A 16,519-nucleotide genomic window follows, 5' to 3' on the forward strand; every position below is an offset into this window, starting at 1 on the left:
GGGTGGAAGGAGAGAGTAGAGCAAAGCAACACCTCCTGTTGCTTCTCCATCCTTTTCCAGAGAGCATGCAGTCACAGCAAGTGCCAGTGGGCTACGCTAGGGATGGGCATATCTGTCAATATTGGCATAATTTTCCCAATCTTAAATTAAGTTCCCCACATTCCCATCTCAGTTTGAAAACTGTAAGCAATTTCCAAAGCAAATTTATCAGCTCTTTAGTTTGGATTTTTCTTTTTACTCAAGATTCCTGCATTGTAGGGAGTTGGACTAGAAGATTTTGGGGTCCCTTCCAAGTCTACAATTCTATTCTTCTTCTAATATTCACATTTTCCTGTGTAGTTTTACCTAATGTACCCATTTCTGCAAAGCAATTTTGCTGTCTATAATTTTCACTGAAATATGCATTTACAGGCACCCATTATACCCTATCACGTGCATTTTTGTACGCATGACCCGGCTAGAGGACTGCGTTGCAAAATTCAGAGAAATTTGAATTTCAAAAGATGGCTACGTTTCAAGTATCATTTCGAAAAGTGTAAATTTGTACAGTTCGCCTTTAAATGCAAACCATATCGAGTTTATCCCATACCCCTAACTATAAAATACTAATAATGCTGTATTGCTGTAATAGGATTGCTGTCCCCTCTGATGTTCACGCTTCAGGGCCAGAACAGCCAGGTGGGGAATTGACGATTATGGTAGAAAGGGGGTTGCAGAAGCAGTTGTCAAGGTCAGTGCAGCATTATCTGGTTCATAGGGGAGGAGGTTTTAGGGCAGGAATACCAAATAAAGGAAGGGGAACTCAAGAAGGTAACTATCTCAAAATGCAGGATATTCAGGTCTCAAAATGCAGGATATTCAGGATATTCAGCATATGCATACAAACTCACACCCTGTAAACAGGGCAAAGAAACCCTTGACATGAGAAGCACTGTTAAGTTGCTGTGCAACAAAAAAATGATAGGCTTTCTTACACAGCACCAGGCAATCAGTTTATGGAACCCACTCTCCAAAAATGTTGTTGTTTAGTCATGTCCTACTCTTCATGACTCCATGGACCAGAGCACACCAGGCACTCATGTCTTCCACTGCCTCCCGCAGTTTGGTCAAACTCATGTTAGTAGCTTCGAGAGCACTGTCCAACCATCTCGTCCTCTGTCGTCCCCTTCTCCTTGTGCCCTCCATCTTTCCCAACATCAGGGTCTTTTCCAGGGAGTCTTCTCTTCTCATGAGGTGGCCAAAGTATTGGAGCCTCAGCTTCACAATCTGTCCTTCCAGTGAGCACCCAGGACTGATTTCCTTCAGAATGAATAGGTTTGATCTTCTTGCAGTCCATGGGACTCTCAAGGGTCTCCTCCAGCACCATAATCCAAAAGCATCAATTCTTCGGCGATCAGCCTTCTTTATGGTCCAGCTTTCACTTCCACACATCACTACTGGGAAAACCATAGCTTTAACTATATGGGCCTTTGTTGGCAATGTGATGTCTCTGCTTTTTAAGATGCTGTCTAGGTTTGTCATTGCTTTTCTCCCAAGAAGCAGGCGTCTTTTAATTTCATGGCTGCTGTCACCATCTGCAGTGATCATGGAGCCCAATAAGGTAAAATATTTCACTGCCTCCATTTCTTCCCCTTCTATTTGCCATGTCCAATAGGGTAGATGACTTTGAAGCGGGTTGGACTAATTTCATGGAGGATAAGGCTCTTCGTGGGTATGGGTTATAATATTTGCAAGGAATTTCCATGGTCAAAGGCACTATGTACTGAATGTTAGTTGCTTGGGATGAACAGTGGGAGGTGGCTAATTGTGTTCATGTCCTATTTGAGGGCTTCTCAGAGGCACGTGGTTGTCCACTCTTGGAAACAGGATGCTGGGTAAGATGGGCCTTTGGTCTGATCAGGCCAAATGCTCATCTCGTCCAGCCTCCTGTTCTTACAGTGGCCAATAAGAGAGTCTCAGGTAGCCCAGAGGCAGGGCATGAAAGCGGCAGCCTTCTTTCTCTGTTACTCATAAGTAAAGCCCTGCTGGATCAGGCCAGGCCAATGGCCCATCAAGTTCAGCATTTGTTCTAACAATGGCCAAACAGCTAGGGATGCCAGAGAATTCTGTTGGAAATGGAATTAGGAGTGGATGTCGAGACGGTTTGCTCATTCACCCAGGGTCAAGAATGGAAATCACTTAAGTTAATATGAGCAGTGTGTAGTAGTAGTATCATCATCATCATCATCATCATCATCATCATCATCATCTGTTGTTGTTAAGTTTGCAACTTTAACTAAATAATTCTGTTTCCTGCATTATTTTTAATACTTCCTACCCACTGAAGTTAATTATGCATTTGATTCTATAATTAACTGCATTCATTTCAGCCATGGTGGATAGCAAATTATGTAGGTTTTAGTGGAAGCTGAACTTCAGCAGAAAGGAAGCAGTCCAGATTGCCATGAACACTGCACAGGATGGAAACTGCTTCCTCCTTACCCCTCTTGGTATATCTGGCTGGCAAAGGACACAGATGGACAGACGGGGACACACACACACACACACACACACACAGAGTCACTAGTTAGCCTCACACAGAAGAAAACCCTAGAATCTATTTCATTTAAACTTCTGCAGGTAACTGGAAGCACAAAGATCATTCTGACCGATCCCACACAAGATCTGATAACCTGCTGCTTCAGACTGAAACTGTCCGTGTCAAAGAGAGTGTGGTGGGATGGGGGGGGGGGGGAGGAGATGCCAATCTGGGCAGAAATGGAGGTGTGGGGGAAAGGGAGGTCTTATTTGGGGTCTGGGATAAGCAGCATTGATTCCGAATCCAAAAGCGATAGATAGTCAGGTCTCGGGAAAGCCTGATTAAAGCTTAGCTGCCTTCCTTCTCCAAGAGATGGATTAAACTGCTATCACCTTGATTAATTTTTCAGAGGATGCAGCTGTTAAGGGGGGGAGAGAAGGGGGAGAAGGAGGAGGCAGGAGTTCAGAAACAGCCTGCAGATGGATAGCACAAGCGTATTATGAGCAGCATTTTACAGGTTAATACCACTGTTAGGTCCCCTCCGATAAGCTGGCTGGCATCACTGTCTTCCTTGGTAGCAAAATGCATTTCAGCATCCTACCTGGATCCTATTGGAATATTGGTGTCTGCCTAATTGCAACTCCAAGGAGGATGAGAGGGAGAGGGAAGCAGAGTAGGAAAAAGGAGAGGCAGGCTGGGGTGAGGAGTGGGGGAATTGGTTTCACAGGCTTGTGGACAAGAGGAATGTGCACTGGAAAACCAGATTCTTCTGGGATATTGTACTGTCTTTGTGGTTTTGGAGCTTCTTCCTAGGCTTCTGCAACTGCCCTGCAGAACAGAGAACCCTGAGGTCTCGGTTCATCACTTAATTGCATTCCTTTCCTTTTCAATAAAGTTCCCAACTCTTAGCATTGTGAAGATACAAAATGAAAGCAAGGTAAGAGGGGGGGGGGGATACAGTATATATAGTCCTTATGATGGTGAAGCTAAGATAAAATTAAAAACAAGATACGGTTAAAAACCAAGTTTCTAGTCCTTATGATTGCAAAGAGAAGATTAAAATAGAAATAAGATGCAAGTAAAGTTTCTAGTCCTTATGATTGTGAAGACTCTGCCTGGCAAAATAACAAAGCTGCAGCGACTCCAGCTCTAGGAACAACAGGGAGTAGGGAGACGGATGCTGGTGGCTCCTTCTCCAGATTTCCCTGCGCCTCTTCAAAATGCCCAGAAGCAAATCTCCTGGCTGCCCACAGAAGCAACAGAACTACCATAAAAGCACAGCCATCCTTTTGTTATCTTATGCCTACTTTTCATAGAATCATAGGAGTTAGAAGGAACCTCAAAAGGCCATTTAGCTGAACCCCTTGCCAATGCAGGCACTCCCCTGCTACAACTTCCCCAACAGGCAGTCGTCCAGCCTCTTCTCAAAAGCCTCTGTCAAAGGAGTGTCAGGCACCTCCTGCCATCAGGAAGTTCTCTCTAATGCTCAGTTGAAATTCCCATGCATGTCATTTGAACCCGGTTCAGGCCCTGCTCTTTGGAGCAACAGAAAACAAGTTCGCTCCATCATCTAAGTGGAAGACCTGAAAACAGGTGTGGGGAGGTAGGCTTTTGGTCCTTCTGAGGCTGCTGAGCTACAACTCCCATTGGCTGTGCTTGTTGGGGCTGATGGGAGTTGTAGTTCAGCAACATCTGAAGGGCCAAAGGTTCCCCACACTCAGGTGCATTAATGACAAAGTTTCAAACAAGGATGTGCTCTCTCAAGCCCACATTCGCAGTATGTTTGCACTCCTGTCTCAGCAACGTCTACACTGGCTTGGTCATGTCTGCAGACTGGAAGGCGGCAGGATCCCCAAGGATATGCCCTACAGAGAGCTGGCTTCTGGCACCAGGTCACTTGGCAGACCAACTTTGCACTGCAAAAATGTTTGCAAACGTGACGTGAAGGCTAGTAACATCAATTGTGCTGTGGGGGAGACCCTTGCAGACGACTGCAGCACCTGGAGACAGACAAGTCAGGTTGCGCATCCATAGCAGTGACCAGAGGAGAAATGACTGCTGGGAGGAGTGCAGAGAGAAGAAACGCTATGGTGCATCTGCAGCAGCACAACCAGATGCCTTCATCTGCCCCAGCTGCAACAAAACATGTCTCTCCCGCATCGGTCTTTACAACCACAACGGGCACTGCAACCTTCCAACAGTTTGACTTCTCCCCCAAAGGAACACTCTTCCATTGTCTCTCAATACAGGCAGATGCCAACAAGCCTCAGTAGAAATAACATTGGCTGCATCCCTGTGAAAAAACCAGGCAGGACCAATTTAGGTCCAAAATTTTTAACAGGTCTGCTCTTGAATTGGATGCACCCCAGGATCTCCTGTTCACCCCGTCCCACCCCTCACTGCCTAAAACTTTGATATCAACAAACTGGAAGGTGAAGAAGCCTTAGTGCCCTTTTGAACTTTTGAATGCATGGCAAGGTCATATCCTGGCACTTTGTCTAGCCCACAGTAGAGTCCTGCTGCAGAAAAGCCAAGGAGAAAGAACAGGACCTACAAGTTTGCTGCTTAAAAACTTATTTTCACAGTAACTGTTAAGGCAAAACCTTTCTGACAGCTTGGGCCCCTCAATCAGAGTGCAATCTCCATCAAGGTGTGTGCTATTGACTGCTAATTAGTTTTGAACTTAAAACAAGGAAACCTCTAGGGAACAGGGACAGGGCTGTAGCTCAGTGGAAGAGCATCTGTTGTTTTTAATGTATACTTGACTTTCTTCAGTAATGTTTTCTTCTGGATTACTTTACTTGATTTTTTAAATGTAGGTTGCAAACTGCTTTGAGATTTTTTTTATTAAAAATACAAAGCGGTATAGAAATTAAATGAATGATAATTCCCAGATTCTCTAAGCAGGGCTGGGAGAGACTCCGGCCCGAAACCATGGAGAGCTGCTGCCAATCAGCGTGGACAACACTGAGCTGGATGGACCAATTGTAGCTTAGTCCTAGAAGAACTACAATACCCAGCAAGCTTAAGAAACTACAGTTCCCTGGATTATTTGGTGGGGCGGAGGAGTCATTGCCTTAAATGTACAATGTGTACACAGTCTCTGCCTCTCTCACACAGGAACCTGGCCTCGTACTCCCCCATCTCTGTGCTGCACGGCAAAACTGCTTTTGAAACTTAGGGGCTTTCAAAGCAGGTTGCAAATATGTCATTGGGCATGTATGCAGTTCTGCTCTTCAAAGAAATAACTGTAATTTTAAAAATCCTGTTGATCACGCCCAACTCCCCCGAGTGCGACTGAAGTAGCTGTTTGTATTCCATACGGAAGTCTTGAAAAGAAAATGTTTTACTATAAAAACCCAAACTCACAGGCAGGAGGGAGCGGAGGGGGGAAGAGAGAAAGAAAGGAAAACACCAAGGAAGGAAATGGGACATAGTAATTTTTGTAATCTTAACTCTTGCTAAGCAGACAGGGGGCGGGGGAAATCTTACAGAATGATGTTCTCATCCGGTACTAAATCGTTCATAAAGGAAGGAACTTACCCAGATCTTATCAAGTCCGGGGGTGGGAGCAGGGTGCAGGGGTCAGCATAAATTAAGAGCAATTCAAGTTAAGGGACACCTTCCGTAGCCAGAAAGCTGAGAATGGAAGAACCCTTTGAGCTTTTATGAAAGGAAACTGCAGCAGCGGCATGACTCGGGGAGATCCTGCTACTTCCCACCCCCAAACTCCTCTTTCTCCATCATAAACACCAACTGTCCCAAGCTTCAGAAAGTATTATGATTATTATTTTTTAAAAAAGGAACCTACCTTTTGGGGACTCACTTCGAGATTTCTTGCTCTCCAGGGGACACTCGCTGCTGCTGTTGGGTGAACACGCTCTTCTCTTGCCTAAAACTTCGTCTGGAAGAAAGGGGGGTGGGGAGGAGAGGGAGAAAGAGAAAGAGAGAATTAGATAGAAAGGCACACTCTTCTTTCCATCACCGCCACCCTTTCATCCAGAGACTTTGGGGGGCATGTTGAACACACACACACAAATCTGGCTGAGCGAGGGAGGAGGGAGGGAGGGAGGGTGGGTGGCGGAGTGGAAGTCATATTGAGCTCACGGATATGCTTTCCTAATCATGCAGCCCAAAGGGACCCAGCAACCCTTCAGCACGCTGATCAATGGCCACCGTTTCCAGCCATAAATTTGGAAATCTAGTTTATTTCCTTACTGAACTGCATCATTTGATCGGCCGCCTTTCGTCCCCCGGGTGTGTCCTCGCTTTTCATACCCTGATACAAAACAGCTGGGGTCTTGGCGGGTGGTTGGGGCGGGGGAGAAAGAGAGAGAAAGAGTATTCACATCCCCCTTCTCTCACACACACACAAGCACCCTGCTCCTCAATCTTTCTTCACAGTCTCTCTCTATCTCTATCTCCACCCCTTCGCTCTTGGCGATCGCAAGATCTTCAGCAATCTTCTCCCCGCCAGACTGTGCGAGAAGCACTCAGCCTCTGCATCCGTGCAGTCCTAGCAAGCCAACGCAAAATATCTAATATACAATTACAACATCTCTCTCTCCCCCCCACCCCCTCCTCTCTTTCTCAATTCCCCCCTCCTGCTTTTCCCTTCTCCTCCTGTACAGATTTAAAAATCAATATCCTCCCATAATAATGCTGGGGAGACTGTTTGTCATCGTCGCAAGCATCAAATTCTCATCTATCAAAAAGGCTCTGCCTTAAAGGGACTGCAACCCCTCCCCCCCCACAAAAAACACCCTGTGCAAAACAAGTATCATATTGCGCGTGTGTGTGTGTGTGTGTGTGTGTGTGTGTGTGTGTTGCAATTCTGAAAAGGCTCAGAACATCACTTAATAGGAGCAGAACTCTGCTTCCTGACAATTTCAGCTGCTGCTTTTTTTTTTTTTTTAAATGTAAACAACCCCCAACCAAGCTTCTGGTCCTTATGACTAATGAAATCCCAGGATGCAAAGCGGTGGGTTGAGAAATGGGCTTCAGCGTTTCATGTACCTCTGTGCCCCCCCTCCATCCCAACATGACCAAAGCGAGAATTAATTATGCACAATTATGTTAAAAAAAGATGCACACAAAATAAAATTCATGCCATTTTGCTCAAGTCGTCTAATTTATCTTTAGATGCAGAACTGAGCTTTTCCTGGCATGGAATTCAGCTCGTTCGGGTGGCATTTATTTATTTATTTAAGCACAAAGTCCATACAGCTCTTGTGCATATTTCTTCGCAACTGGTCACGAACCACATGAAAAACTACCCTGCTTGGATTGCGGGGACGTTGATTGTATTGCTGGTTGCAGTCCTAATTGCCTGCTGTTTAACAACCACTGTGTTGCTCAGATTGGGCAGCCATTGCAAATTAGGTGAAACAGTATCTCTTGATGGAACAGTTTCTGTGAGTGTGGGAGTATGTAAACTTTCCTGTGGATCAGAACACTTAATCAGGGGGGAAGTTTTCCCTCTGCTACAGAGTTTTGGGCAGCGAAACCGTTTGCCCTGTTTTTTCCCCCTAATGGCTGGCAGTTTTATCTCTTTGGACTGATTTTTGAATGAAACCTTCATCTATATAACAATATAAGAGCCTTGAAGCTGCCTCAAGCCAATGGCCAATCTAGTCCAGCATCCTGTTCTCTCAGTGACCAACCAGATAGATGCCTGTGGGAAAACCCACCAAGCAGGATCTGAACCCAAGATCTCTCCTCTTGCAGTTTCCAGCAACTGGTATTCTGAAGCATTACTGCCTCTGCAGTTTACTTTTTTAAAAAGGAAAAGGCTACTGAAACCTCTCGCCCACCAACTAGGGATAGCTAGTTCTGTCTGTTTCTCATTTTCTTTCTTTCATGAAGTAACTTCTCCCCTTTTCCATATCAGTTTGCGGAAACCCTCAAGGAAAATCCACCACCGTTTTAGTGCACATTTTTCCTATTGTGCACATTTACATGTGCACACATTTTTGCAAGGGGATTTCCCGTGATGTGATGCAATTTTTGCACATTCTTTTGACTAATACATGCATTTTATGCACCCTTCGCATCATGACTTGGCTGGAGGACTGCACAGAGAAATTGGGAAAAGTGCAAACTTCTAAGGGGGGCTGTGTTTTGGCTTCTGTCTGGTTTTCGGAAAGCGCATGATTTGGGAGATACTTCTTTTAATGTGAACTTAATCAAATTCCTCCCTCATCCCTGCTAACAACTGAGATGCTGACAACGAACTTTTTGTTCTTGTTTTTATTATGCATTTTGTGTTTCTATGTTGTGTTTCACCCTGAAATCTACGAATGAAGAGTGGTATACAAATTTAATAAATAAAATAACTACTGAGAGTCAATAATAAATTTATTTAAATATATAGTCAAGTACTATTTTTTTTTTTTAAGGCCAGTCTGAGGCTTAGCCTCTATGGGAAACAGGTGAGTATGAGAGCCAGTGTGGTCTAGTGGTTAAGAGCAGTGGACTCGTAATCTGGTGAACCGGGTTCGATTCCCTGCTCCTCCACATGCAGCTGCTGGGTGACCTTGGGCCAGTCACACTTCTTTGAGGTCTCTCAGCCCCACTCACCTCACAGAGTGTTTGTTGTGGGGGAGGAAAGGAAAGGAGAATGTTAGCCGCTTTGAGTCTCCTTCGGGTAGTGATAAAGCGGGATATCAAATCCAAACTCTTCTTTGGGGAATTTCTCCCTGCCATGCAAGCTTGGATTCTCCCAAACCTGGACATCCCGCTGGCCGGCACGTGCAACACACTTGCCCCTAGAAACGGCATCCATGACAACAGGACGGTTTTTGCCCTATGCCCCACCAGCATGGGGCTGGCTTCCACCCTCCCTAAACCGTAAAAGATCAATGGACCGGCAGGTGAAAGGCGCCCAGTTGGGGTTTCGTGCCACGGCATGCAGTTGGCTCTGCCCTTTGCCGGCAGGAATCAGCGGAACAAAGGGAGAGAGGGGGGGAAAGGTCATGGGAATTACAGGGTGTAATTTAAACAGAGGGCAAGCCATCAGCACTTGGGGAGGGGGAGAGAAGGAAAAGTGCTTGGAGCCTAGAGACGCAGGAGCCAACATCTGACTGGTTAGTTTAAAATCACTGTGCAATGTCCTGCAACCGGCAGACCCTCGTTGGGTCTTGCTGCCCCTGCTGGGCTCCTCTGCCCACAGTCCCACAGCCAGAAGGAATGCCTTAGGTGTGTTTTCCCCTCCTAATATAGGAACTCCTCCCCCGCCCCACAGTCTGCAAAACACCACATGCATTTTCACTCCTAAAATAGGCTCAATGACGCTAGTCCCTATGGGAGCGCCGTAGCCTGCAAAATGCCCAAGGTAAATTTTCAGTACTAAAATAGCCCCAATGACGTTAGTCCCTGTGGCAAGTTCCCTCCCACCCGCCCCAAAGTCCCACAGCCTGCAAAATGTATTGTGAATTTTCACTCTTAAAACAGCCTCAATGACGCTAATCCCTATGGGAGGCTTCCCCACAGTCCCTTAGTCCGCAATACGCCCTTGGTATGTTTTCATTCCTAAAATAGCTTCAGTGATACTAGTCCCTATGGGAGGTTTTCCCCAGTCCTGTTGCCCGCAAAAAGCTTTGGGTGTTTTCACCCAAATATGTTAGTCCTTAATGGGATGTTTTCTTTACATTCCCAGGCCATCGTTCTCCACAACTTCCATCAGCCTCAACAAGGATGGCTGGAGCTGTAGTTCAGGAACATCTGAACATTAAAGTTTTTTCAATATTGTTATAAACTTCTGTGATATCTCTTTATGGTACAGCAATATATAAATATTTTTAATAAATAAATAAACACCTGTAGTTCGGCAACATCTGCTCTAGATGAAATGAAGTAGACTATAAAACATTAAAAACATACACAACACAAACAACTAAAGAAACAATGCAACCAGTTAAAAAAAAAGAATCAACACTGGTAGAACTGTATAACAAAAAGAACCTCAAATGCAAGTTTAAGCAGAATCAGAGAAAAGGTATCCAGCAAGCCTTTACACTATAGCATTCCACAAATTGTGGAGGGAGCCACCACCAAGGAGGCTCTCGCTGCTAACTTGTGCTTCAGAATGTTTACAAGCACAAACAGCATCAAAAGCAGAATGGCAGATAACCACCCCAATATCACCATGAGCTCAAATCTTAATGAAAGCACCACAAATAGAACATCTGGAGAGAGCTGAAATGGTGAAGGAAAGCCTTCTCGGAGAGAACTGTGTTTCACTTTGTACATCAACATTCTGGAGAAGACCAATTGTTAGGAAATGAGCAATTTGAAGACATTAAGGGCTCTGCCAGACTGATGTTTCATTACTGGTATATTCTGAAACATATTCTTGACAGAGTAATGGTGCATTAGTGATGGATTTATCGTGCTTTTGTTCTGTGATGCTTCCACATTATTGCCATCCGACGGAGCTAAAGTGCAACAAATATAGGACAAAAATAAACCAGACTATTTGTGGATAAAAAGTAATGAAATTTCAGCAGCGAGTTACAGGATACGCACTGATTGGAAATGAAGCGCAATGTGACAGGCACAAACAGTATTGAAAAAAGGATTGTGTGTGACTGCCCTGATAGCATCAAGAGCACAAATCATCATGAATGTGCAATAAAAAGGATATCCGGAGGGGCCCTGATTCCCAAGGTGTGGTTTTATTACACAAGCAGCTTTGAGACGCCTCCTCCAAAGTCCCTTCGGAGAAACACAGCAGAGGCAGGGATGGGGGTGGCTTGCTTTCACAGCCTCCTCCACTGCTCACCTATAACGAGGCCGTTTACAAGGTGAGGTGTGCAGACATGCCCTGCAAAATTCATTTTTACAGCCTGGGTCGGGTCATAAAAAGGTGGTAAAAATTCATAGTATGGAAAACAAGCCCAGCTGTTCGTCTTTGTGGTGGAAGAAAGAGATCCAGCTTCATTTTGCAGATGATGCATGCATAGAGGACGGTGCCTGGGCGAGTGGCTGGGAGTCTCTTACTCTCAGTCGTGTATATGCGAGTATCAAATGGGTAAGATACATGCCTAGTGTCAGTGCCAAGCTAACCATGGCCTACCTTGCAGGCTACGCATGAATGAAGACTGTGCTTGGGAAGTGGGTAGGGTTTTCTCTTTCTCGTTACAAAATAATGTATCTGTACGGTTCAAAAGCATGCCAAAAAGTGCATGTAGATAAAAAGGTACCACTCCAGCGGGAAGGTAAAAGGCGTTTCCGTGTGCTGCTCTGGTTTCACTGCTTCGCTGCGCCAGAAGCTTAGTCATGCTGGCCAGAAAAACTGTCTGCGGAGAAACGCTGGCTCCGTCGGCCTATAGACCGAGATGAGCACCGCAATCCCAGAATCGTTCGCGACTGGACTTAACTGTCGGGGTCCTTTACCTTTTTTTACATGTAAGTATTGTATGGTTAAGACACAGGCCTGGTGTCAATGCCACACTTAACCATGGCTGAATTTGCACAAGCTATGCATATGTAGAGAATGGTACTTGGGTGTGTGTGATAGAGAGTCTCTTTTACTGTTATCATTTCAAAATGATTTTTGTGTGTATGTAGGCACCAATGTCATGCTCGGTGTCAATGTCATGCTAACCACGGTTTACTGCTCCCCCAAATCTCAACCTCAGCTTGCAGGCCTGTTCATGCCCTGGTTAAGAAAAGAACTTCGGCTAGCATTAATCCCTGGCATCTCCAAGTACAGCTGGTAATGTCCCCCTCTCTGAAACCCTGGAGAGCCGCGGCTAGTCCATGTAGATGGGTCAATGGTCTGATTTGATATAAGGCAGCTTCCTATGTTCCTAATCTAGAGAAAGGGTTGTAGCTCACTGGCAGAGCATCTGCTTTGCATGGAGAAGGTCTCAAATTCAATCCCTCACATTTCCAGGTAGGGCTGGGAAGGTCCCTGGTCTGAAACCCTTGAGAGCCACTGTCAGGCAGTGTATACAGTGCTAAGCGGGATGGATCCACAGTCTGACTCTGTACAAGGGCAGTTTCCTATGTTTCTCTGTAATAAAGCAGATCTCGAAAGCCTGAAGTTTTCTCTCCCCGCCATACAGCACATGAGAATCTCTTTTCCCCCGAGAAACTTACAGCCAATCCAAGTGCTCACTATCACGTTCTGAGGACACAACAAAGCCAAGAAGGAACTAAGGTGAAAAGTGTTTAGAAAGAAGACCTCGTCCTTTAGTCCACAGGCATTTCAAGGTTGATTCATTTTCTCAGGGTCAAGAGTTCATAAATAAATCAAGGCGGGTGGAAGGGGCTCACTGAGCATTCACAGACTGAAAACATCCTGAGTTTCAAATGTTCATAAATTTGTTTAATTCAAGGCAGTTGGAATCTGCTCATCTCTATATTATGCTCATGGTTTCTGATTGCCTTTCTGCCAATTTTGGTTTCTTCTTCTCAGTTTCGCATTTTTCCAATATGCAGTTCAGTTCTCCACTTTTCCACATCGATTTGTGGTTTATTTATTTTAAAAGTCCTCCTGAAAATTCACCAGCAGTTTAGTATGAATTTCTCCTAATATACACCTTTTTGCAAGGAGCGTTTGATTTATGGTATTTCTATGCTGCTTTCCATTCAAATCAATCTCAAAGCGGCTTAAGAACAATAAACAAAAATAACATGATAGAACATCACAAATACAGCATAAATCAAATAATATAATTAATGAACTATCAATAAAACACTAACTATCTATAAAACATTAACGAAGTAGCAACTAAAAATAAACATCACAATTAGCAAAAGTAATATTATATGATGAACAAATCAATACAGTCCAATATACATGCATTTGCAAAGCAACTTCCCCTAATATAATGCATATTTGTCCGCTATTTTCATTAATGTACTCATTTTTATGCACACTTTTATTCATTTTCGTACTTGGCTGGAAAATTCCACTGCAAAATTCGGAGAGGTATGACTTTTGCACAGTTGGCTGTGTTTCAGTTTGCATATTTTTTCCGGAAAGTCTGAGTTAAGAGAAGTTTGCCTTTGAATGCACACTGAATAGAATTTCTCCCCCATCCTTACTTTCAGGGAAGGGCCCAGATTCCCTGACACTAAATGAACTGTGCTGCGTGAAAGAGTACTTTCTTTTGTCTGTACTGAATCTTCCATAATTCAGATTCATTGGATGGCCACAAAGTTCAATACTATCAATGGGAGAAAAACTTACCCACTTTCTTCTCACAATGCTTGATTTTACACACCTTTTACTTGTCCCCAGGGACCAAAATGTGTGGTTATACAAACCAGGAACAGTGCATTCTTAGCACACGATTAGAGAAGAAAAAGTGGGGTCCCCAGGCTTTGAGGTACAGTGGGAATGGGGAACCTCAAGCGTGGGGGCCAAATCACTGTCCATTTGGCCCTTGTGACTCTCCTCGGGCAATAAACCCTCCCAAGTTATTCTCCTCAGCAGCCTTGTTTTTTACACACACACACGCACACCGTGTTTTTTGCCTGGCTAGAAATGCATCCTTGAAATCTGATAAAGACTCTTGCTCGCCTGGATAGAGAAGGCTGTGTGTGTGTGCAAACTAGCCTACTGTACAAAGATGAAATTCCCATTTGTCGCTCTGCCCATTTTTGCCTGGCACTAGTCTGTGGCCCCCAGAAGGAAATGTGACCCTTGGAGTGAAAAGGGTTCCTCTCTCCCTACCCCTGCCTTACTTGGAGCTCTGCCTGTACTACCACCTTAGGCCCATTACTCGTCTCCATGGAGAAGAACGAGGCCAGAGCCACTGAACTGGCGCATCCTCAGATACCCAGCCTGACAGTTTGGCGATGACCATTACCATTTCGTTTTGTCAGGGCCTCGGCCTTTTCTGCACCACTTTGAAGGCGGCAGCAAAGAGATAGCAGCTTCCAGGGGAGCAGGCAGCAGGAGCCGTGCCCTGAGCGTCGCTTAAACGTCCGACCGCACTCATTCAGCCCCCACCGGCCCGTGACAGGCTTTGACAGCCAGACTCCTTAATTCCTTTTTCTTATTCCCTTAATCTGTCATCTTTATCAGGCCAGGGAAGTGCCAAGCAGCGTGCAGGAGCCCCAGCCCCGATCAATCTCCACATTACAGCTGACAGAATGGTGCTAATAACTTATTGATCTCGTGTTTGCCGAGCCCCGCCGGGGCCAAAAAGCCTGCCATTGATTGGCTTGAGGGAAAAGGAACCTCTCGGGCTGAGCGCCGAGCGGAAAGCCTTCAAATTGTCTTCTTCCCAAGGAGCTCAAAGACAGAGTGAGGGGAGGCGAAAGGGAAGGTAGGTGGGAGAGATGGGAGAAAGCTCTCTCTCACACACACGGTAGTTTCGGGGTTGAGAAAATAATGGGGAGAAAAGATGGGAAAGGAGAAAATTAGAAGCAATATTTTGTAATAAGGGAGCCACTAGATTCATGGAGGAGAAGCCTGGCAATGGCTACTAGCTGGAATGGCTATTCCCCCCCCCCCACTCTTATCAGAGGCAGTATGCCTATGAATCCCAGTTGCTGGGAATAGCAAATGCTATTGTGTTCAGGTCTGGTTTGGGAGCTTCCCCTGGGGATCTGGTTGAGAACAGGGTGCTAGACCGTGGTGGACCTTTGTCCTGATCCAGCAGCCCGGCTTTTCTTATGGTCTTATTCAGCATACCCTCCTAGGCTTACTTTAAAAGGCAGTTACACAACTTTATAGAGGGGAAGGCTAGCACCTGGCTATAGGCCACTGTGGTCCTGTTCCACCTCCGCTGTTGGGAGGCAGTATACCCATGAAAACAAAGTTTGTGGGAATTTCAGGTGGGGAGACTGTTCACTGGGGCACTGTGAAGACAGGATATGCTGGGCAAGATGAGCCCTTGGCTTGATCCAGCACACATCTTCTTACGCTTCTAGGACTTTGGTACATTTGACACACAAATGTGTGTGACATGGAGGAATCACTACAAGCTGAGTTTCTCCCTCAGTACTCATGGTAAAACTTGACTTATCAAAGTCCACCCCACCTCTCACAGGCAAGTTGCAGGTTTGAGGAGGCTCTTGAGATGTGATGGGACCCCCTTCTAATTGGGTGTCCTCTGGGGATGGGCAGGCTTGTTTTGTGGTATGCTAAGAGTGACTCCCTTCCATTTTTTAGCTGCTATACAGAGTGTCATCTCTTTTCCAGGCATCCACCATTTTTTTCCATCCATGATGACTTGGGGACATTTCTAGTCCCACCTGGAGATGGTACCCAGGACACCTTCTACATTCAAAGGGGACAATCTACCACCAAGCTACGGCCTTTTCCTTAAGACACAGGAAGCTGCCTAATACTGAGTCAGACCACTGGGACCATCTAGCTTAGTGCCGCCTACACTGGCTGGCAGCAAGTCATTGGGATTTCAGGCAGGCGACATTACCAGCCGTAGCTGGAGATGCTAGGGATTGAAGCCAGGACCTTCTGCATGCAAAGCAGGTGCTCTACCACTGAGCCACAGTCCTTCCTCATAACGGAGAAAGTGGGGAGAGAGGGAAAATGCAAAACACAAGAAAATGGAAGAACAGAATTCTAGAAATGAAGTGTGAGGAGGGAGGGAGGGAGGGAGGGGGGAAGCCAGGAATGAGTGACTGGGAAATTGAAAATGGGTGGTGGTGATTTGCACTGCAAAGTCTCCCCTGAGTTCTTAATTGGTTGGGCTCTTCCCCACCCCCACGAGGCAGCTGCTCCCTGGCCAATTAGTTTCCCACTGCTAGAAAGAGAGCACAGCATCCACGGTGGAACAACAAGTCCTCCTGGCAGCCTGTTCAATACCTCTCTTTTGCAACTGCGAAGGGGGGCAGGTCCCTGGTTAATTTATGAGCTGTGCGGTCACATTACCGGCTTAACCCTTACATCTCAGCGGCCTTCAGGCGCGCCAGCGGACTGGGCCCCCCTTGCTCAACTTCAGCATGTCACCATGTCAAGTCCATCCAGGGGAGCAAAGGAAGCTTTCTCATGCAGAGGCATAACCACAAAAAAGTGCT

The 16,519-nt window shown here is 45.6% G+C and overlaps 1 protein-coding gene across 3 annotated transcripts in view; it reads right to left on the bottom strand.

Annotated features, from left to right (window-relative positions):
* Positions 1 to 16,519, bottom strand: part of SAMD11 (sterile alpha motif domain containing 11) — a 159,297-nt gene that overhangs the window by 51,869 nt on the left and 90,909 nt on the right. For all 3 annotated transcript variants that reach the window (XM_028740774.2, XM_077931369.1, XM_077931368.1), the window contains one exon: positions 6,330 to 6,422. In XM_028740774.2, coding sequence (XP_028596607.2) covers positions 6,330 to 6,422 — 93 coding nt within the window. The remainder of the gene's footprint in view (positions 1 to 6,329; positions 6,423 to 16,519) is intronic.

This window comes from Podarcis muralis, chromosome 7, assembly GCF_964188315.1.
Source record: "Podarcis muralis chromosome 7, rPodMur119.hap1.1, whole genome shotgun sequence".
NCBI classification, from domain to species: domain Eukaryota; kingdom Metazoa; phylum Chordata; class Lepidosauria; order Squamata; family Lacertidae; genus Podarcis; species Podarcis muralis.